Here is a 24,381-nt window from a genome sequence, read left to right as displayed (position 1 = left end):
AATTGAAATCTTATTTCTTAACCAGTCAGTCAGATTGCTCCCTTTGATTCAAGATACAGTATTGAAAATGCAGAATAGTGACTGCTAAATCTTGGCTCGGAGCAACATTTCTTTCATGCTGTAGTGAGTGGGGGGTGGGGGCGGGGGTGGGTGTTAGGCCACAGATGCATAGCAGTAACAGTCCAGAGCCGCCCAACATGCAACTGTCAACTGCTGCCACTCAGTCTGAGCACAAAGCAGTCTCTTATTCATTCAGTCTATTTATTCATGTTGTCCCAGTCAGACATGGACATGAAAACATCAGACATTAATGTTGGCCAAGGAACATGATTTGATCAAATTAAAGGATTATGCATTGATCTGCAGCAGAAGACATGGATGAGTCAGAAAACCATGTCTATTTAATCTAGCTTTTCTTCTGAAAAGACACTTTGAATTTCAAGAAGCATCCTCGATGCATTATAATGATATAAATAGTATTTCACCTCAGAAAGGAGTTTTCTACCAGATTTCTCTTGCAAGGGCAGCAACGAAAACTTATATTCATGTGCTTACACAGGTAATACTTAGTATGGTTACAATAAAGCCAGCTGACTTAAATCTCCAGAGAGAAAGATGAGCCTATGAGATCACACTGTTCTTGCCCTTGTGATTATCATAGATATTAACTTGAGGGAAAGAAGTTGAACTTGCAGTTATACATTGGCGATTTCAAAGACAGCCTTGAGCAGTTAACATTCACTGGGCATCTCCCTTCTCCCCTTCTGGAGCTGATGCACTGACGTCTGCGAGGCAGGACGGCAAGCCTGATGAAGGTTTTAGCTCAGCAGAGCTGTCACTCCAACAAGGCTCTGTTCTTCCCCCGACACGCTCAATGATTAACCCCACAAAGCGTCGACGTCCCCTGTCTCCTCTCACTCCCCCATTCATCTTTCCCTTCGCCTTTCCTCCATATCTGAGTCTAGCACATTTTGTACCTTTTTGTTTCTCCATTTGTTTCCCATCTGTGTCATTTAAAAGGCTGTTATTGACTCCCTGTTGGTTCACATTACTGCCCTCTCACCCTACCGCCCTGTCTTTCTGTCAGCACTGCCTCTGATCTTTGTCTGTTGTCCCACATATTCCCTCTGCTCTGTTTTATCTTCACCCTGACTTCACCTTCATACTGTCTTTCCCTTTGTTCTTTTCCTTCATCTCCGTTGATTCCACTCTATTCCAGCAGTGCACACTTTCATTTCTCACCACAGCCCTGCTGTGTGGCACCAGCCTCTCACTACTGAAGCTTTATGGGGGTGATGAGATGAGTAGAAACGCACATCTGGATGAACTTACTTTTCTTTTCTTTTCTTGGTGTGATTATCTCTCCTGATTAGAACAGAACACTTCACTAACCTCAAAATGATCCCCATGCTTATTTCTGTGCATTTGACTAAGTTTAGTTTTCAATCAGATAGAAAAATCTGCCACAATACAACACTATATCATATAAGCAACTTATCTGCACAAGTAAAGCACAATGTAAAAAGCATTTTTTTTCTTTGAACAGAAAGCATATTTCTTATCAAGGTGTTCCACTTCTCCTCATATAACAACAAACAACAAAAGCCAGAGTCCTGTGAAGTAGAAGAAAACTGGCATCAAATCAAAGACAGAAGGGATGGTGATTGAGGCAATTCGATTGGCTCTTGAAAGTAACTGACGGCAGATGTCGTTCCCTGAACGCTCCATGCATGCGGAGAGGTGCTTTGGACATTGCATGCTCACTAATTAGCAGCACAGCAGAGATGTGAGTCTCTTCTTTGTTGTTTACTTGTACATAAACACTGCCCTGCAGCAATCAGTTAGCTAGTTGTTGTTACTTTGGGTTTTGGAGGGGGAACATTAGTCACTAAGACAGATATGAAACTGATAACGAGCAGTGCCACGCAAAAGAGGCTTTTGTAATTAATTGGACTCGGGTGCTCCATAAGCTTTGTACTTAGCATTCAAATCCGTTCATGGCGTGCCAACCTTGATCCATCTTTCTAATGGTCTGCCCATGGAGGACAACTGTCACTGGTTAAAGAGGATCCACTCTAATAAAAGAAAGCGCCGTAATGAAATGAGGTGCCTACATATTGTTTATCTGCAGCTTCAATGTGTTAGTGAATTTTTTTTTCTTAACCAAGCAGCACTGACTGACATATCTGTCACATCTAGGAATCACTGTAGTTGAATCAGTGTTAGCAATGAAAAAAAATGTTTTGACAAAGCAAAATTTATTTCTTTAAGAGGGATTGAAGAAGATATCGGTACTTTTAAACCTCCCACACATATGATTTTCTCACTTGAAACAGATAAAACTACTTTAATAAGACAAAACCAACAAATGCCATCATGTAATTAGACTTTAAATCATCCCATCTATTTATTTTACTATCTGTCTCAATCAACAACTAGCTTAGGTACTCATATTTTATAATTTTTTTAAACAAACCAAAATGATTTATTCTGGCCTTCTGGCAATTTATAACTACTAGGACTAACTGGGTGCTGAAACACTATTACTTGTTTCGGACTGGTTCAAGAAATAACCGTCAGTCAAAGTAAAGACTGCCAGACCATTGCTGTCAGAACTGCTTTCCAATTAGAGATATTTTTTCTGAGAAGTGAGACTCCTCTCATTGACTGTTGGGCTCTTTTTCTCTCTCATATTCGACTTGTCTGCTACAATTCCTCACTGTTGACACCATATTACAGCGTCGCCCCTTGCTTTGATGGAGGCCTGTATTTGTTATGATGGTGGCATAGCACCGGTGGCAAAAGTTCAAAGAATAGGAGTTTCATACAGTAGCAAGACAGTGTCTGAGTCTCGCCAAGAGGGTTTGTGCAGACTATGTGCATGGCTGTGTGTGTTGCAGGTTTGAAGGGCCATCATCTGTAAGACCACGTCTTGTTTTTGTTTGTTCTGCCAAGGCTAGATCACAGAATGGTTCATTAGGTGTGTTAGGTGGTGTGCTCGAGGATATGTGTGCATGCGTGTGTGTGTGTGTGTGTGTGTGCACGCGTATGTGCATAAGAATTCAATCATATTGATAGACTAACAAATAAATCAAGTGGGCTGAGGTGTGAAACCAACAGCACCCAAGAGAGTTTGGAGAAATAAATCAAACCTACAATTTGGGTATGTATCTTCAACAGCAGCCACACTAATGTCAAATTGTCGAGCTCAACCTCTTGTATGTTATTAGAATCTCATTTAGATCAAATAAGCACAATTTTACCTTACAAATAAGAAAATGCTAAATTACATTCTTTCTTTTCTTCTTCCACTGTTCTCTTTAGCATGTCCATCCTTCACTGATTGGCATCTTGTTGTAACACATTAAGTACAGTGAGATTTACGTCTAAAGCACTATCTGGCTTTGGAGGCTTTTCTGCTCCAGTGATGGATCTATTCCCCGCAGTCTTAACTCTTTTTTTTTTACCTTGTTGGGTGTTGAAAATACTGACTTGAGGGATCAATTTACTCTTTCTGGATGGAGGCCAGACAGAACTCCAGTACCCCCACAACAGTTTCTTTTAATTTGATTGATTGATTTATTTATTTATTTATATTACAGTAGGAGAGCATTGCTAAGCCCAGGTTCATCTCCAAAATGTTCTGTTTCCATAGTGTTCGAGTGTTTCTAAAAGTAACAAATGGTCTCAGCTGGTAAAAACAAAAAGAATATGAGGGGTTCACAGAGAGACAGGGAGAAGCTCAGTATGAAGGACTAACGTTGGATCACATGCCAGGTGCCCTTGAACTGAACCAATCCTGACATATCAGACTGACAAATAAGATGATATTCAGCTCATCCAAGTTTCAGCTGTGAAATGCTAGTCATCATTTGGACTGACAGGGACAGAAATGAGCTTCCTTTTTTTTTTTTTCCAACATGATGACATCTTGAAAACATATTTCCTCTTTTTTCTGTGGAAGCTCAATATCTTGTGATAACTCAAGTGAAACTAATTAATAACAAAATGGCATATATTTTCATTTTTGTTGTTAAAGGTCCGCACAGGCACAGGCTAAAAATATCAAGATCCTGCAGTTCTTTTTCTTCCATCAACAGACTTTTGGCAAGAGATCCCTGTGAATGCTGGAATTGATGTGCTTTAATGGGCACAACGCAGCAGGCAACTGCACAAATAGGTGCGGTGTTGATGGAATTATTAGAAGTCACACTCCTGAGACGTTCTCATACTGTCAATTCTTTCTCTTTTCTGCTTCCTGTTATAATCTAATCAGTCTGCTGTCAGTCCTAGTCTGACCTACTCTGTGCACTATTCCTACAATGACTAGTGCAAATTCACTGGCGAGCAAAAGTCATCATGTAAAGTGCTATGACTTTGGCTTTAGTTAGTGTCAGATTACCACAAATCAGCTCTGCTCTGAAATGAATGATAAACAGTCCCGGAGTATTCACAGCTGGGCAGGGAGACCACAAGCAAAAGAAAGAGGGGCTTCAGTCTCTGGTGTCTTCCTCACCACTCTGTGTTCACAAGCCTTAAATGAGGATTTAGTACTGCAGCGTTAAGTCCTTCCACGTCCATCTGACAAGACTAATCTTGTGATAATTACAGTGAAAAGAACTCCAATTAACACCGACGCATGGGATTACATAGAAAATGAGGAGAAATGTTTGTCACCTGTGATCCTGTCACTACGTCCCCTGCTGCACTTGTGAAGATGATGATAGCAGCATCTTATATGAGTAGCTTCCATTTTGGAACTCGACTTCACAATATGTGATAAGTCGCTTCATATCTGTGTGTTTGGGTTTTACTCGTTTTTAAGTGGAGCTGTGGGGAATGCTGAAGTGGAATGAATGTGAGACAAATAGAACTGTAATGAGTCGTTGGTGTGCAGTGAGTCTCTCCATCATCTTTAAGTTTGCTTTAAGTGCATTTGTGATTGAAATCAGAACGTGTTCCTCTACAGCTCTGTGTGGGCTGTGAGGAGCTAAATGTTATTTTTTTTCCTCTTTTTATTATTGTGCAGCCAAAAAATGGATTTTTCATACCTGTGGGGCTGTGGGCCCTGAAGGCCCAACTCCCACCCAGTGCAGCAACTCCTACAGGAACAGCAACGTCAATGTGACAGTCGGCACCCGAGGGCCCTTCAAAGGCATTCAGATGTGGCAAGTCCCAGAAACTGGAACATACAGGTAGGACTGCTGCCAGAGTATAAAGCCTCAGAGGACATAAACATTTCACTTAACTATTCTGCTACAAATTTGTACACAGCTACCACTCTGGAACACTTTTATCTGTTTCTGTAGTCTCGCTTTTGCTGCTCACTCTGTGTTGCATTAACTTGGGGACCGGCACACTTACACACTAAACAATGCACACTTAGCCCCTCTTTCGTCTTGCATCAGAACACTCACATGTTTTTCAACTACACACACTCCTCTCGCCCACCTCCAGTCCTCTGTGGATCTGCAGTGCATCCATCTTCCACAAGCAAACCGAGAAATTTCACTATCAGATTCTTGCAGGAGCGAGCAGAGGCTGGAGTAATGGCAGCTATATAACATGATTCACACTGTACCTGACGCCACAATCCAAAAAAACACCCACGCCCCTGTCTCTTTTGGTGGCCTTTAAGGCTTCATAACACTTCAACAGTCAGCGTTACCGCCTTGACCTCACAATGTGTATTGCAACAGGATTAATGCTTCAGTCTTCATTGCCGTGTGCAGAGATCAATATTCTTCCTGTGGGCATTCATGACAACCTGAGCTGTTTAACTTGGATTTGACTAGGGCGGCTTAAACAAAAACATCTCTGAAAGCTGCTATGGTAGCCTCCCACATTAAGACTGAAACCAACAAGCACACAATGGCACATATACCACTAAGCTCAGCCAAAACCCTTGAGTCCGAAAATACCTGACTAACAGTGTTATGAACAACGTTGTCTTCATACCAAGTCCCAGAGATTCAGAAAAACACCTTCCATTTCCACAAGAACTCTAGAACTGTGGTCTAGATGTGGCCTGGTTTAGCTGGCATACTCTATAAATGAAGCTGACAGACGGCAACAGAGATGAATATGCGCTCTGCATTTCCCAAAAGTCATTAGGCAAACAGCTGAGGTAGCTACTAAGCACCGGGCAGCGTTCTCTCTCTTCTCACCAAGCTCGACCACCAGGGAGGAGAAATATCGAAGAGCTCCCAAAAACCAATCAAGTTGTTTTTTTCCTGGCAAGAAAACTAGAGCTTTGAAATTAGTGTCTTTTGTTACAAAGGTGTGTGTTTTCCCGATGGTTTCTTTGAGCACTTGTGCATCCATGTGCATATTTGCTTCAGAATAATGTGCTATGCAAAGTCAAATAGTTTTACTTAAAAAATACCCTGGGTGAAAGTGTGTTAGTGTTGGTAAATTAACTTTATTTGTTGCTTAATGAAATTGCAGGAGGAAGACACGAAGATTGTTTATCAGCCTCAGGTTATTTTTAATAAACACTAACTGTATAGTGTAGAATGTACAATACAGTAACTGTTCTGTTGCTGCTGGGTGAAATTCTCATGTTTATTCTCCTGGAAACATCTCAGAACCAAATGAAACACACTGAAAGAATCATCAAGCTTTCCATTTTCTGTATCATTAAGATAATTAGCCCACTAATGATTTTACTTTGCATGTTTTGTATTCTGTGTGTTGAACCCCAGAATCACAGCCTATGGTGCAGCTGGTGGTCGCAGCGTATTGGCTATGAGCAGATCATACGGCGTCTACATCACAGGAGACTTCTTACTGAAGAGGGGCGAGTTATTGTACATCCTGGTGGGACAACAAGGAGAGGACGCCTGCCCCAATGTGAGTCCTGTTGTTCACAATCATCATGTGGTTACTAAATCATAGCATATGGGAAGCCACAGTCTCTAATGTGTCATAAACGTTAGATAAACTCACACAGTTAATCACTATAATAGAAACGCAGTCTATGAATCTGACGTAAAATAGTTGTGGATGCTGCAGCTTTTTGAACCAGGGGTCCAAACATAATTCTTGTTTATGGACCCACTGTTATTCAGAGTGTTTCTTTTCCTCTAAATGACTCCAATGTTGGACTTACAGCTGCTAATAAACTGAACTGAGTTATACCACTGCCTACACAGTGCGATTATAGCTGTGAAAGTGAAGTTTAAATAAAGAATCATCACTCTGACGCATTATTCAAATGGGATATCTGAAAATAAAATAAATAGCGAGACCCCATGAAACTGCCTCCTCGGACCCCCTGGGGATCCATGCCTCTCTCTGGTAACCCACGCTTTAAATGGTAATGTTTTATGGCTACCAATAACTGTTTAATCCGCCATTGACGCTCACAGTGGATTTTCCCGTTGTCTGTCTTAAGCTTACTTGTGTTGTTTTGCCAGAGGTGGCTGTCATCCATTATGCTCTGGAGTTTCTTCACTGGCAGCAGCGCAGCATGTTTCCCCTCACAGTTCGCAGCACTGAGACTAAAACCTCCCAATCCTTCTAGTCGCCAATGAAACCATCCATCATCCACAATTTAAACGTTTAAGGCCTGTCCCGCTGCTGAAAATGGTTATATGCTGAAGTTTAGCACTCATCAACCCTGGATAGAGGAGGAAATTATTACTAATCTGAATTAGGTTGGACAAAATGTTAAGGATGGTCGAGTCACTCTACTATATTGGCATTTTATGCCTCTATGGTACATGTTTAGTAGGATAATGCATCGAAATGGAACATATTTCTTTGCCCTTAATAGATAGTTTCATTGTCACACTAAATATTAAAAAGCCATTAATGTCAAAAACTGTTGTATCTTTTGCTGTAAGAAATTGAGCCCAATTTGATGAGCCATGTTTTTCTAAGTCAGTATGGGGACTTAAAGAGCAATACATTTGAATTGATGTTAATTATAATGACTTATATTTTGATGTGTGTTTCTTTAAATAAAGCATTCAAAATAATTACAGCATAAAATATATTAAAATCCAGAGAGCAAGCCAAAGCATGTTTAAAATGAAGAACTCATGTCAAAGAAGTATTAAAGTGAAGTGTAAATGGAGGAAAATAACTGTTGTAATGGGTGAATTATACCATTAGCCATCTTCATATTTTACAGTGGTCACAGTGTGTTATCAGGCTGAACAGCCACCTGTGGTGCGGTGTTTGTTTTCAGGAGGGGATGTGTGACTGAGAACGCAGGGGTCCTGAACACTGTCATCTGGTTATTAGTTTTTAACACAGAGAGTCTTAAAGTGTTCACACAGACAGCAGAGAGGGATTTGGCTGCTTCAAAGTTGGACTGAAGTCATTTAAGGTTCTTCTTAGTTGCTCCCAGTTCTGACAGAGGGAGACACTGGCTCTCCATAGGGCCACTATGAAAGTGATTTGTGATGTAGAACCGTGTTTTCTCACACTTCGATTTCCCTCCGGCGAGGAAACCATACCCCCTTGTCCTGACAAATACTCTGCGTTTGCATGTGTGTTCTGCCATGCACACACAAACGGTTAAGCGCTCACACACACTCTGTTGTTCCTTTTTTCTCTGACGCAAAGTCAAGTTTAAAGTGAGAAGTGGCAATGACAGAACAGGCTGAGAGGCAGAAAAAGTGGGGAAGACTCCCCTCAGAACATTTGAACGCACTGCATTTTACCCCTCTACCTGTCAATCACTGCCACTGAAGTCCCGCCTACTCCTCCCTTCTAGACCGCCGGAGTTTCGGCTCAGAAAAATGAGACAGCCGAGGGAGCAATGAGTGACTATGAGTGTGTGTTTTGTGTTTGAGTGAGGTTCAGACAGAGTGAGAGGAGTAAACGTATGCCCTCTCACTCTCAGAGTAGGACTGGCTCCAGGCAGTTCAGGATGATAGCACACACAAGGCAGACACATCAATTCACACAACCGCCACCATGGCCGATTCTTCTCATCAAACAACATTTGCCAACAAAATGTCCAGTTCTGTTGTCATAGAAGCTGTACTTCTTTGGAACAACAATGAGCTGATGGACTGATTGTTTACAATAAATAAATCTAAGCTGATAAATCTATCAACTGGGCTGGTAGCATGAAATCTGTAGTATTTAAAAGTAATAATAATCTTTGAAATTGAATCAAAAATGACATGTGGCAAAAGCATCTATACATCATTCTCAAGAAATGGGGAGTTTTTATTTTTAAATACTGTGGCATTCAATGTAAACTGCTTCCAAACAGTGTAAAAAGCAACTCTAGGTGTCTGTTTTACTCACCGACAGGATTTCATTACTGAACAAGGAGCTATTGTTCAACAGTGATGCAGATTTACATATTTGTAAAGCACTGAAGGTAAACAGGAAATCAGCAATAACCCAAACCACGCTGGAAATGTATTTCAGAAAGCACACTGGTCCATGCTTCTCGGTGCTTGAATTCACTCAGTATTATAATGCTAAAATGTTAGACCCACAGCTCCTGTAGTGTGGTAATTTTTCAGCCTTCTCCAACCCAACTGACATCCATGAAAGCACTTCTTCTGTGAACTGACATTCCTCTCCCTCCCTGCAGTCCAACGGCATGCTGAATAAGATATGCCAGGAACAGAGCGGCCCTATGGTGAACAAAACTCAAGTGAAGGGAGGCGGAGGAGGAGGAGGTGGTGCAACGTATGTGTTCAAGGTAAGGAAGTACAATACACTGTGGGACTTGGTACTTTTGCACTTGATGTATAGGGACTCTATATTATTTTATAGTGACCCATTTTTTACATTATACACCATGTACATGTGTCATCCTTTATGAAAGTAGCATATTTTTTGCTTTTGCCTTAAAGGTCTGGTATATTATGTACTCTACAAGGGGATCTCTATTGAGAAATTAAATGTAATCATCATTATTCTGTTTTAATTAGTGATTAGTCACCTGAAAATTACAATCCTTGTGGTACCATAGTTGATCTATTTATATCTGTAGAGGGACGTGGGTGCTTTTTCCGTGGTGTGCCACAGTTTTTCTACCGTGGCCAAGACCAAATAGACTGAACATTGGCTCAAGTGTAGGCCTATTTAGCATACTTTTCCTTTTCCTTTTTTTTTCTTTCAGCTTTTCCTTTTTTAACCACCACTATAGGTTTTTCAAATCACTTAGATTGCGAGAGGGTTATGTTTGTTAAAGATACAAAGCATTGTGGTTTGCAAATACTACACAATTATACATTGCATCTTTAAGTTACATATTAAAGTCTAAGATATTTAGGATACTGAGTGGTGTGTTTTCCATCTGAGCCAGGGAATATCAACATTTGCCATGTAGAGAGCCAGAAATATAAGGAGATTCTTCTAAATTATGCAAAATATTATTATTATGATCACTGAAATTGTGTTTGAGCCCTTTAAATGCTAATTTCACGGTTTGTTTTTTTTATATATATATAATTCTGTGTTCTAACATTGTTTTATTTCTGCATTATTTGCAGAATACGACAATGTTTTGATGCATTTATTAAATTTCATAGGAAAGAAAACTACTGAGGTTTTTTTTATTCTGTTGTTTCTAACAAAAACATGAAACTGATTGTTGTCAGAAAAATTCCACTGGCATCTGTATCCTTACTCAGGAATTGAGTAGCAACACAAAAACCCACGTTTCCTTCAAATAAAAAGTAGTCCACGTTGAAAATAAATAAAATATTTTGGGCCTGTAGTGACTAGGCTGCTATGCACCATAATACAACATGGGATTCACATCGTACTTACATACTGATTTAAGTGCTTTTTTTTTTTAATTATTACAAAAAGACAGCCAAATGTTTGTGGACAAAGACACAGGGGGGAGCTGGTGGAGATGAGGCTAAAGAGTCACATGTGGCTCAGTAACATCAGGTGCCCACTCCTGGTTTAAGGAGCTGATGTTGCTGAGAGCATTTTGGTGCTTTACTGCCATGTCATAGGTGATGAAGTGAAGCAGAGGATTAGCCTTGGACATAGGTTTTTGTCTTTGGTGTCCCATTGACTGACCAGCAGGTCAATCTCCCTGTAATCCCACATATTCTTTGAAAGTTCCAAGTGAAGATGACTGTGTAAATATAACTGTGAACCGCTATGACCCAGGTGGACAAACAAGTGTACATTCCCCTCATCATCGCTGCTGGAGGAGGCGGACGAGGCTACAGCAGCCAATCAGAGACCCAGCTGGAGCAGATGGACTATGACCTCAGCCAACCAGGTCGCAATGGGAGGTCAAACGCTGCAGGTACACCACTCACTACACATTACACTGAAGTGTGCATTTTGTCAGATAGATTGTGATATAGTACAATTGAGTCAGTTCAGTATAGTTTAGATATTTTAGGGTCCAACAGTGTAGACCCAGACTGATGAGTAAACTTTAATGACTTCAGTGCATGTAGGTTATTGTTTCAGATGCTAAAGGCTGTGTGTGTTCTGTTCCTCTATGCATTCATACACAATAACAAGCCAAGTGTGCACATACCCTCAAGTGGAAGTGTTTATTTGCATGTCTACCTGAACTTGTAAACACATTCATTTATCCTGAAGGTGTTTATTTCTGTCTTAATGCATAACTTTCATAGACACTCCACCTCTGTGTGCAAACAAAACACAGCGTGGCCCGACTCATGATTATTCATATCAAGCACTTTGTCCCACATCACTTCAGTGCAGAGCTACATGCTTCGCTCCACTAGTGTAGTGTTACATCCATGCACGGTGCAAGATCCATTATTTATGCACTCAGTGTTGAAGAACATCCCAAAAAACATAAGATATTGATTTACACATCTTCACAAAGCCCAAGGTTTACTTTTGAGGAAATGCTGTGAATGAAAAATGAAATATTCAGCATGTCTGGAAGGTTCTGTTGGTACTGTGGTGAATTTTTTTTCTATTTGCTTGTATCTCTCAGGCTTCAGAGGAGGTGAGGTAAAATGAACAAGGAAAATTAAATTGGCGTGTATTTGGGAATATTTTAAGGATTAGTTTGAACTTCATTAGGTGTAACTTTAATCTCTTGTAAACAGATGTCTTTATAGGATTAATAGGTTGCTTTTTTTAATTTTTTTTTTTCATATGTCTCTAATAAGGGTTTTCATTAACCCTTTAACCTGTGGCGTGTCTGATGAGCATTCTGAATGTAGGATTTATTTTAAATATTTATAAAAATTCAACCGTTTACTCAGTAGGAAAAATTTCAAAACATGCTGATAGAATAGACCTTGTTCTTTCCATAGACATCTGAGCATGCTCAGTGTACCCCCCGCCCTCTGAGAAATGGGGGGCAAAACAAAACGCAGTGAGTGGGACTGACTCATTATAAAAATACACGGTTTGGGCTTCTTTTTTTTTTTTTTTTTTTTTTTTTTTTTACACCATTTTCCTAGTCATTTTTTGATTTTACCGTTTTTTACAGTGTCGTGATGATTTTCCTTTATTTATTTATTTTTACTGTGTTTTTACTCAGTCTTGACTGTGTAACTGCTTTTTGGAGTTCAACTAGGTGCCAAAAAGCAGCTGGACTGATTTAGAAAAAAAAAAAAAAAGTCCTAAAACAAAAACTACAGGGACAAAATTCAAATACTTGTGGTTCAATGTGTTCCAGTTCACAGTTCATGTTCAACATCCTAAATCTCTTATTGATGTACATTCTGAGTGCTGTATGTAGTACCTTAAACCTCTAAAACTTCGATTCCTCTCTTTGTCTTTTTCTGTTATTCCACCCTGTTTTGACCCTAAAACACACAGTAAAACAAACCACTGAACAAAACCTGTTTCATTGAAGTAATGTCTCAGGGGTTAAAGGGTTAAAGTGGGACAGGGCTCCATGTGTACTGAGTTAATACACTTCAATCAGTGAAACATACTACATGCATTTCTCCATTTTAGCAGTATTTTTCCCCCATATTTATGCCGTTTAAGAATTTGGTCACTGTCACCCCTTTTCTCTGGGACACACAGGCTGATTCACAACCCATCATATCATATCTAATGTATGTTGTGTTGTTGACAGGTGGAGGTGGGGGCTGGAATGACAGTGTTCCTGTCAGTCAGGGCGGAAGACCGCTAGTGCTGGGGGGCCAGGGAGGGCAGGCCTGTCAAAAGTTCTGGCAGACACGAGGCGGCTTTGGGGGCGGCGGGGGCGGCTGTATGTCTGGGGGCGGCGGCGGAGGCTACAGAGGTGAGTCCAAGAGATTTTCAAGGTTTCCTCTGGAACATCCAGTAGGAGTTTATTAAATACCTTGCCTCTGGATGCCAGGTCCGTCCCAAGTTATACACTTTGTAGTGCCATAGCTGTTATAAACTTAAAGTGATGGGGTGATATTCGGATTGGTTACTTGTGTAAAAGCACTGAAACCACACTGTGATATACATTGTGATATGCACATAAACTATTACCAGTAAATGGTCCCTGTTACCATTTCATATGATGGTTTTGGATTTATTTTACTGCTACATACTAATGTTTTAGGCTGAGCTCATACCATTAGTAGTTTAATCTGTAGCTGTGTTTCCCAAATTCAGGTGTCAGACCCAAAAATGGGTCATGGAGCCATTATTTATTGGGTTGAGGGAAATGTATATAATAAAATGACATTTGGAAGAAAAGTGTTCTGCATAAGAGTTTATAAATACTGACCTCAACAAATCCATGTTAAGTAGAGAGGAGAGGATTCAGTTATATAAGACTGACAAGGAGAAAATGCTGTAAGATGACACAAAAAAATTTAAATGATCTAAAACATGTAAAAAGCAATAAAAATGACAAAGTTTCAACTTTCAGAGATAAAGAGACCATTAATTTCACAGACTGATCAGGGTTTAAGTGATATTTTTCTGAGACACAAAATCCAGACTTTCCCTTACGGTCATCAAACTTTTTCATGATGAGTTTTCACTAATTATGGTCTTAAAGAGGGCACATGACTCTGCAGTTTAACCTCTTCAGTTCCCAGATTTCACTTGTGGTCATTAATACTAGTTAAAAATGTAGGATGAGGGAAAGTCAGAAAGTTCTCAGACAAATGTAATAAAAAGTTTAGTTATTAAAATAACAAAATTTTTCTACATGAGCTCCACTATAGTCGAAACACTTTTGCGATCCATTGGTAGATTCCTTCTTTATAGAATTGCTGGAGCTGTCTTTGACACCATCTTTGTCTTTGACATTTGTCTGAGAACTTTTTCACTCTCCCTCATATGATCGTGCTAAACTAATTATACTCAATCCAGAAGAGAGAAGAGAAAATTGGAAGCATATAAGGTCAATGATAAAGCTGCAGAGAATGGAAATATTCAAGTGAAGCACTGCAGTAAAAGTACTTGTTTGCATTCTGCTTTTGTGACATGATGTCACAGTTTATACAGATCAGGGATTGGAAAAAATAAAACAGAATGTTTGTATTACACACTTGAAACTAAACAGCTCTGCTTCCTCTAGCATGACAGCTTGAATATCCTTGAGTGATTGTCATAAAGTGCCATGTGTTTTCGAGGAGACATTCTTTATTGATTTCTTGTAGAAAACTGGGTCATTACCACAGTGACTGCACAGTATGAGGTAAATATAAATAATGATAAATGTAAATAGAAATAGAACAAACATGATGGTGAACACAATGCAAATAACTTACATTAGAATTCACCGAAAAGACAATATCTTACCTCATGTGAACCCTTTCATTATGTCTTTGTGTAGATCATACTTATAAACTGTTCTGATGAATTTCAGAACATATTGTACGTTGTATTTTCTCATGTACAGAAAGTCTTCTACTAAATCTCTGACCTAAATCTAACCCTGTGTGGTAGGTGGAAACACCTCTTTGGATAACAACCCCAAAAATGACGGAGACGACGGCACATCCTTCCTCGGACCAGAGGGGGAACCATTCCTCTATCCTCTCAAAGGTAATGTTTAAGAATTCTGGTGTCAGTAGATTTATTATTGGATGACTGAAACTTAGGCCCACTGGTAGCACTTAAGAGATAGTCAGGGGTTAACTGACATCTGCACCAAATATCATGTCAATTAACCCAATAAATGTAGAGACATTTTAGGAAAAAAAATGCGCAAATAAACATTATGATGTGGCTGGAGACACACCTATTTTTCTAGATCTTATTTTTATTTTATTTATAGGTTTATTCATCAGGGACAGAGCGCATTAATAAACATTGTTGTAAATGCACCACAGTTAACAATGGCTGTTTTTCATTTTTAGTCCCTGGATAGAGTCACCCAGAAACAGAAATAAGACTCAAACTTACGTAGATCATTTATAAACACACTGAAGATTAATGAAAAGGAAATAGAATATCCAGGTTCCAACCTCACCAAGGATGTACAGTCATTCAATTGTTTACTTTTTATTTTCATAAATGTTAAGTTTTAATATTGTTTGTTTATCTTTTGTACTCTACCATTCACAGACTAAATTTTCAGTCTATTTTATAAATAAATAAGCAAAAATCTGAACTACTGTAGAAATGTTTACCAGTATTAAAATAGCTGCTGTTATTTTGAATTGGATTTTGCAGAAAATGATTTTTTTATTTTTTTTATTTTTTTACATAATATTTTCTTTGCACTATACTCGACTGTCTTCGTCTCATGATATTTTTGTAACAGAGGAGTTGTTTTTCATTATTTTCTTAGAAATATCCAGGAAAAATCAAAAGAATATTTGGGGAAAAAATGGAGTAAACCTAACAGTTTTTGTGAGCACAGTTGATTCAGTTTTTAAAACACATTATTCTCTGTTATCACAGAGGCTCATAATATAAGACACTCTGGACAGCAAATTATTCAATTTTTTATTCAAAACAGTCTCACAACATATTACACAGGACATCATTGATATAAAGTACACTGTTTGCTTTTTTTTTTTTTTTTTTGAAAAAAGAAAAAAAAGGTGTCAATATTAAAAAAACAAAACAAAAAAAAACCCCAAAAAGGTCATTTGTGAATCTTAGTTGCATGAATATCATCATATAAATATATACTATCCAGTGCAATACAAAACAGAGGAGTAGTTTGTGAAAAAAATCAATGCTTTTCATGGCCATCCTACTTTCCAATATCACAAATAGTAATAAAGATTCTATATGTAAACATACATATTTACATTGACTTTCATGCACACATTTATCTACTTGTATAAATGATTGTGGACGTGTCCATGCAGCAGAAAACTGCATATTTTAATCTTAATAGGTTTGAACTGTTCTTTTTCCAGAGATAAGGTGAAACAAAACTCTTAAACCTTACACTTTGTCTGACTAAATAAATAATATTACGACAAAATGAACCTAATCTAACTAATGTCAGGAGAAATATGGGGTAAATAAGATCACATACTGCTGTTAGACACTATAATATGGATTTGATTATGCATTATATATCCTTAAAGATAACTGTCCACATTGACAATCGGGTCGATGTTGGTCACATCTGAGTAGTGAGGAAGAAAAGAATGCAACTGAATTATTATCATAACACACGCTGAATAGTATGCCCGGTTGTAATATCTGTAATTTTCTTACTTAAAAGGAAATCCTCTGAGTAAAGGTCAGATTAAGTGTATTTCTGGACTGGAGTGGTAATCACGACTGGTTAGTCTTGTAATTTCCGTCGCAGCTTGAACTGCACAGCCACGTTTGTGCGCTCAAATATAGTCAGCATGTGATACTAAAAAGCCCTGCTGTGTGCATTTAAAGACCAGAAAAGGAATTTTATAAAAGGTAATTCTATTGATGGAAATGTAACATACCTGTATACAATCCACTATAAACACAGGTCACTTCAACGCAGGGCTGATCTGCAGGAAACACTGGCATGCTGGGCCATTTCACCACAGTTCACAGGCACATTATAGAACACGCACATTAGTCACCTCCTGGTTCTACTGAATAACAAAGAAAATTGATTTTTCAAAGCATATAAGGAAACCATTCTCTGGTAAAATACTAGGTAATGAATGACTAACCTGGAGTCAATCCTTTCCACATTGCACAGGCACTTAAATAAATTCAAAAGTTCTATGCAGAAAACATCCTCATCTCATCTCATCCTCAGGGTTTTTATTTCTGCTGAACAGTGACATGACCGTCAAAATATCCATAATGCAGAGCATCACGTGTACACATTAGCATTCAGTCAACATCTGTAGCCAACACATTTGTATTCTGCATTCATAACCTTTCTAGTTTTTCTTGGTTAGATTTATGTATTTGTACTTAAAGCGCTGATAACAGAACGGATGAAGTTAAGATTATGCTGAAATAAAATTCTCCTGGCTCTCTGCCCTCCATCGAACATTCAGACCCAGCTGGCCCACTGGCAGCGAGTGGATTTATGAGGCCACTTGGACTGACATTTCGAAGTGTAAACCCCAATGTTAGTTTACAGGTGAATTTCAACAAAGTGTCTCATTAGCAGTAAAGCTGAGAGCTCCATAAATAACTGGAGATGCATTCCACCTATATGAATTACCATTCCTCTAGTGTAGTCTTGTTAACAAAAAGAATGAATTTGTACAGGAATGTATTATTTTCTGAAATGGGGCCACCAAATATTTGTTGACATTAACATTCTAGCTGTGTAGAATATATCATGTTAGTAAGGAGCTTAGGTTATTTTCATATGCAGGCTTCTTTTTTTTCTCTTTTGCTTAGATGTGACAAAGATTTTTTTATTTTTTTTCTGACAGCAAACAGCACCAATCACATGGAATCTGATATTTTCAGTTCTTCCATTTGTCTAAACCAGATACCGTATTCTGAACCACTATATCAGAATTAATGTGACTTTTATGTCTGTCTAGACTGATATTTACTATAGATCAGCACTGGTGGGTGTCACTCTGTTTGACATGTGTGAAGGCATTGTCTGCTCACAAATTAACTGACTTCCAGTGCACGTCAGCCTATAAATGAAAACTTCAGTCACTTCCATTTTTTTAAGAAGAGGAAATAACTTTATTAACACAGTGGTGCAGTGGTTAGCCCTCGTGCCTCACAGCAAGAAGGTCCTGGGTTTGATTCCAACACCAGTTGATGGGGGTGGGACCTTTCTGTGTGGAGTTTGCATGTTCTCCCCGTGTCTGCGTGGGTTGTCTCAGGGGTACTCCGGCTTCCTCCCACCATCCAAAGACATGCACTGATAGGTTAATCTAAATTGCCCATAGGTGTTAATGTGAGAGTGATTGTTTGTCTCTGTATGTTCAGCCCTGTGATGAACTGATGACATGTCCAGGGTGCACCCCGCCTTCGCCCATAAGTAGCTGGGATAGGCTCCAGCGACCCCCATGACCCTAGTGAGGATAAAGCGGGTTCAGACAATGAATGAATGAATGAAATCCCTTTATTAGTCTCTCATCGGGGACAGGACCAATATATACTGTCGCCCATAAAGTTGGAATAAAATAGCTTTATCTCTTCTCATGAAATAATTGTGACTGTGATTTATACTTAATGAATAAAGTGTAACTGGGGTTGAGTATGTAATCATTACATCTGGTCAAAGGTGATTACTGATGTGTATTACTAAGAATAAAAAGGAATGTGTCTCAAAACTAAATTATTCCACCTTTTGGTGTACATGCACCTAATGTGTAGAGGCTACATGGTGCAGTTGGAGGTTTGTTGCCTTGCTCAGAGGCATATTTCTGGCATGGGACTTGAGCCAGCGACCCTCCAATGCCCAAGCCAAGTCCCTACCAACCAGGCCACTGCTGCCCCTGCGCTTTAGGATTTTCTTCAGTACATCATTTTATCTACCCCGACCAGTTCATTAGAGTAAGAAAAAAGTTGTGCATTGAGCTCTAAGGTTGTCAGTGTGAATGTAGCTTTAGAAAAGTCAACTTTGAGAATTCTTTAACAGGAATCATTTCTTTGAAATATCATCGTACAGTCATAGTCTTGAACTTTGGCTTGTTTTCCTTCAACCCACTCAAACACTATTTTGGAAACCTCTCCGTTCTGCACCCACTGTGTGTATTTATGTATTTATATGTGTGTGTAAATGGTTAAAGCTATGGAGGGTGATGGTGAGGTGATCATCAGTCCGGTGCAGAACTGCAGCCACTGTGAGAGCGGCGACTGCCATGAGACCAAGGAAGGAATCGTCTGCTTCTGTGAATATGACCTCATTCTGGCACCAAACGGAGTATCCTGTATAAACGCTACAGGTCTGTCATATACTGCAATACACACACACTCACACTTTATATTTTATAGTGAGGACCCAGAATCCGTCTCTTCCACAAAATATCCTTCCTGAAATTAATCAAAACAAAGAAATGGTTTAAGCTGAATGTAATTGTACCTGTAATAGACTGACTCAGGGAATAGATAATGAATTCTTTTCCAGACATAATTAAGCCTGGGAGGCTCTATGCTCTATTGAATCTTTATCTGAGGAAACGTTTTTTAATAGTGTCTTAATCATTCATAATAATTATCAATTCGCAGGATAAGCTAAGCTATTAAAGAAAACGGATATACCAATGGCAGCAATACCTGTTATTTTTTAAGCGTTGAGTCCTGTTCTGTGATTTTTAATTTATCTCTCCGCTGCTGTCAGATTAAAGCTCTTTATCTTATCATGTCAAGGATTTAGATTAAAGGTTTCACCTGGATACTTGTGTGGAGACATTATACAGTGGGTTCTGAATGCTTCATAATAGACTTAATGAGCCAAAGTGCATGCAAGTTGCTCTGCCAATTATTACCATGTCAAGCTTAACTAAAAATCAGTTTTCACACAAGTGCGGTGCCTTCTTCTATGGTTAAACTGTGACAACGGAATGTAGACAAATCCCTGTGGACTTAAGATCTCCTCTTCAATTATGATTTGTAATCTCCGATGAATAATGAATATGTGAATGTAGATCTGAAATGAATTAATATGGCAGAATGTCACTTTATAATCTGAAGCAAAATAACAAGGCTATTACCATCTCAATAATATCTTAATGACCTAGAGTGTCTCCTTGCTCAATGATTTGCAAATCTGTTCCCATTAATGACAAGCAGTAGATAATTCTATGATGCTGGGTCAAAAAAGGTCACAGTCTAAATACGGTCTCACTCGGTGTGCAGATTTCGTCTTCGGTGTAGACAAGTAAAATGAGATCTCCCTTCACCTCTCAAAAAGAATTGACATGCACCGGTCGTCGCCGCTCCTAAGCTCTGTTGTGTCATCGCTTTCACATCATTAATTAAGTTGGGGATCAGAGCGGCGAAGGGAATGTTAATACTCCTTTGGGGAAGATAACAACTGTGGAGCCGTGTTGTTTCCCCTTGTCTCACAGAGGTGTTCGTGGTACCTCCTCTGCCGTCCCTGTCCCACCTGGCTCTGGGTCTGTCTGTGGGAACCTCGGCCCTGATCGCCGCCCTCCTGCTGGTTGTGTCCGGGGTCATGATCAGTGAGTCAACAAGCATCAACAAAGGATCACAGAGCAGTTCACAACACCTTATCATCGCAATATGTTGATAGAGCGATTACATGACAGTCATTATGATGTCTGTCCAGGCAACTAAAAAAATACAACTGAAAAACAGGAAATTCACTACATTGTGGGCTCAGAATTTGATCTGTAGAAAAGTGCAGTGAAATTTAGTTTAGTGCCTCTTTAACACAATGGATGCAGGTTCCATGTAATGCCATGAATTTGCACAAAAATAGCGATAAATTGGTATATGGGTCCGATCAAGCAAAAGTGAACATCGACATAAAAAAGTACATTTGCACACATCATTTAGCAAGTGGGCTCATTTGTTAACTAAAGATCGCGATTTTACGATTTTTTTAAAATATCACTTTTTCCAATACCACTTTTTACACCAGAGCCATGCCTCAGACTTATAATAATAGTTTGAATTTGATGCTAAAAATTATATTTAAAAAATTTGAAAATGTACTCAGTCTGTTGGTTATATAGATGATTGTTAAGTTTCAAGCATTAGATTTTCATTATTTTATGAATATTATTGATATTTATGAGTTTGAACATTTGTGAGTTGCTTAAAAGGCCCTGTCCACGTGTTAGTATTAAATGCATTAAATAAATCATTGTGATCATATCTGGCTTGTTATTTTAAAAAATTAAGTTAACATTTTGGGTGATGCATACAATGGTAAAGAGTTGTCCACATGTTACCACATTCTCATGTCAATAAAACAGAGACTTTTCAATATTTTACTCCAAAATTTATTTTCAGCATAGTTGAACATAATATCTAAAAGGTTTTGTCCTACTTGATATCAATTTCTGTCGAGAACTGCATGTTTTGAATGTTTGCGTAAACCTTAAAAGTCCAAGTTCAAGTCCACGTGTTACCAAGCAGTCATTTGACATTTTTCACCTAAAAATTTTATCTCCCATAATGTTGTTAGACAGAAGTGCTTCTAAATACCTACTCAAATATATATATATATATATATATCAAGAGGAAATAATACACTATTGTCATGGTGAACTTTTGTCCCATTCCTAATAAGAGAAAAACACACCTAAAACTGTGGTCAAAGAATAGTCACCGTCGTTGTTAAATGTTTTACTTCAGTCAGATTTAATTGAACTTAAAGTAAATGAAGCTGGAGGTGAACATAAAACTAACCATACATATATGATTTTGATTATAGTGCAACTTATATATTTTGAGCTTAAAATCAGATCAGGGGCTGAATATTACAAAGTTTATCAAACCATTATAACACTTCACTGCAACAGGTAAATGTTTCATGCAGATAAAAATTATGGTCATCCTATGAATATTATGTATTTTATTGTCACTTTATATTTGTTTCCTATGAGACAGGGGTGACTGTATAGAGTGACCTTACTGTTGTAATATTCACAAAATTCACTAAACCTGGAAGTATTATTGAAGGGCATTGTCATTACCGTACCTGCAGGAATAATTGTTTCACTTTTTTGTGGAAATCTACAGCCTTTGTGTGTTTATACAATATCAAAATCAGAATACTTTAATAATCTCTACAGGAAATTGGGAAATATAGACAAGTATATCACAAATCACACCTGTAACCTGCAGGACTTCAGTTGATTTGAAATATTATTGTGGTAAGTATGTCAGTAGTTGTCAATAATTGTCATGATAAATATTTCTGTAAGTTAAAGGCCCTTTTTTTTCCCAGAGTGAAGGAACATGACAAATATTTCATAACTTTATAGGCATTAACATTAAAAACACTTTGAAAAAAAAGGAACATTAAGTAAAAACAAACTCAGACATGTTTTGTAAGTTTTTGCTATATGAAATTATATTTAGACATTTTTCATTATTATTATTAGCAATGAAACACTTGAATTCAGCATGTCCCACTACTTATGGGTCTATGTGGGGTATAAACATTGTTGTATTACAATATTAAAACAATGTTTTAATTAATTTTAATTTAAAACAATGTTTTAATATTGTGTGGAAAATGCAGTTTTTAGTCAAATAAGATCAGTATTTCTTGGGGAAAGCCTTCCAGACCCCCATGAGGCTGCAGCACCTAATACCCAGAATCCATTAGCCATCAACCGCTATCAAAGCCAAGTTCTGATGATACAGATACTTCATAAAACATCGTCCATCATAGAGTAACACATCAAGTTACAATAAGAATATGTTATCAGCCAGTGAAATGGTAAGTTAAAGGAATTTAAGATGTCATTGAGGGAAGATGAGATACTATAAAGACTCTGCATGGGCGAGTATTAAGAGGACTGAAATGATATTAAGGGTGGGTTTTCCCATGGGAGGAAAGTCACCAAAATGAACATAGAGCGACTATAAAAGTCTAAAGCAGCCCTAAGTGACAGTAGAGACAAAGCCCAAGCACTTTGAATGTCTAACAGCTTTATATCAGACGGGCACATCTATCTTCTGCTTGGGTTTTCTGTTTGTTGCAATAGACATATGCTCCGTCTGCAGACACTCACACACACACACACATACACACACACATAGTCAGAGTTCCCCGATGTCTGGCCTGGTCCCTCTCAGACAGCTCTTAGCAGGTTGTTGTTAGAACAGAAAGTGAGCCTCCTGGCCAGAGCAGGCATTCGTCTGTCCGCCCTCTTTTTTTTCAGCCTATTACAGCCAGACATATGCGCTCATTGAGCCATCGTCTCTCCTCCACACACTCCCACACTCGCCACAGAATCACACCTACACAGCGGCAGACGAGGCGGGTAGCCGGGGCGACGTGGGACTACCTGTGTGATGAATGAAATACATTAATGATGGATGGCTGCTTAGCTAGCGGCTGACGGCACTCGTGCATTAGACAGCACTTGGTAAATAAATAACTCCCCTACCCACCCATAGGAATACACACATAAACGCACACACAAACTGCAACTAATGCGCTCACAACACGGGTCGAGGCTTCTCCTTGTGTGTGTGAAAAAGCAGGTACATGTATATACACAGACGTAGCGTGCAGGTAACAATATAAGCAGAAGTTGTGACAGTTTTGCTTTGTTTGCATATGCAGTAACGCACACCTTCCGAGATATATTCAGAGGGGTTCGATTCCGAAGAATAATAAATCGGATTATTTTATAAAGACAAAGCTGGCATCAGATAGAGAAGAATCAATAATGAACAGACACAAAGGAATTCTGCTTCATAAAAATTGCAGTAGTACAAGCAAAATGCCTTTAGAGAAATAATAGCTGTAAAAGGATTTCACTTTGCTGGCTGCCAGCAATGATTTTCTACAAGAAGATGTGTTTTGTTTGTATTTTTATATTGAAGATTACTCAGTAGTGCAATGAAACATCTTGATTTCATCTAAACAGTGTACAGGCGGAAACACACAGAGCTGCAGTCTATTCAGCTGGAGTTGCAGAGTCCTGACTGTAAGCTCAGTAAGCTGCGGGCGTCCACCATCATGACCGACTACAACCCCAACTACTGCTTCGCCGGAAAGACGGCCTCCATCAACGACCTGAAGGAAGTGCCCCGACGTAACATCTCCCTCACCAGGTAAAGACGTCAGTACTCAGGCTCCACCAGCAGCTGTTCACTCTGAATGCAGGCAGAAATCACATACTGAATACTACTTAAATACATAGCCAAGGCAAGGCAGGTTTATTTATATAACACATTTCATGTACAGAGCGCTTTACATAAAACATTAAAAGCATTCCAGCAAGGAAGCAATAAAAAGTATAGGCATGAGATGAAAAAGAAACAGATAAATAGATAAAACAGATAAAACAGATAGAAACTTTAAGCTTAAAAGAATCTGCAGATCTGAACTGATGAATAAAAACTCTATTCAAATGCAGCTGAGAACAGGTGGGTCTGCAGATAGAATGGATACTACATAATACATACTGAAAATATATA

General features: G+C 38.7%; 1 protein-coding gene across 1 annotated transcript in view; it reads left to right on the top strand.

Moving 5' to 3' along the window:
* Positions 1-24,381, top strand: part of alk (ALK receptor tyrosine kinase) — a 405,435-nt gene that overhangs the window by 347,573 nt on the left and 33,481 nt on the right. Inside the window, exons 12-20 of the mRNA XM_030126874.1 lie at positions 5,030-5,195; positions 6,705-6,852; positions 9,563-9,673; positions 11,104-11,245; positions 13,019-13,186; positions 14,818-14,916; positions 19,041-19,196; positions 20,322-20,435; positions 23,829-24,015. Of these exons, the coding sequence (XP_029982734.1) occupies positions 5,030-5,195; positions 6,705-6,852; positions 9,563-9,673; positions 11,104-11,245; positions 13,019-13,186; positions 14,818-14,916; positions 19,041-19,196; positions 20,322-20,435; positions 23,829-24,015 (1,291 nt within the window). The remainder of the gene's footprint in view (positions 1-5,029; positions 5,196-6,704; positions 6,853-9,562; positions 9,674-11,103; positions 11,246-13,018; positions 13,187-14,817; positions 14,917-19,040; positions 19,197-20,321; positions 20,436-23,828; positions 24,016-24,381) is intronic.

Source organism: Sphaeramia orbicularis, chromosome 22 (genome assembly GCF_902148855.1).
Source record: "Sphaeramia orbicularis chromosome 22, fSphaOr1.1, whole genome shotgun sequence".
NCBI lineage: Eukaryota > Metazoa > Chordata > Actinopteri > Kurtiformes > Apogonidae > Sphaeramia > Sphaeramia orbicularis.
The sequence above is the reverse complement of the archived record's forward strand: the minus strand, read 5'-3'. Positions and strand labels throughout refer to the sequence as shown.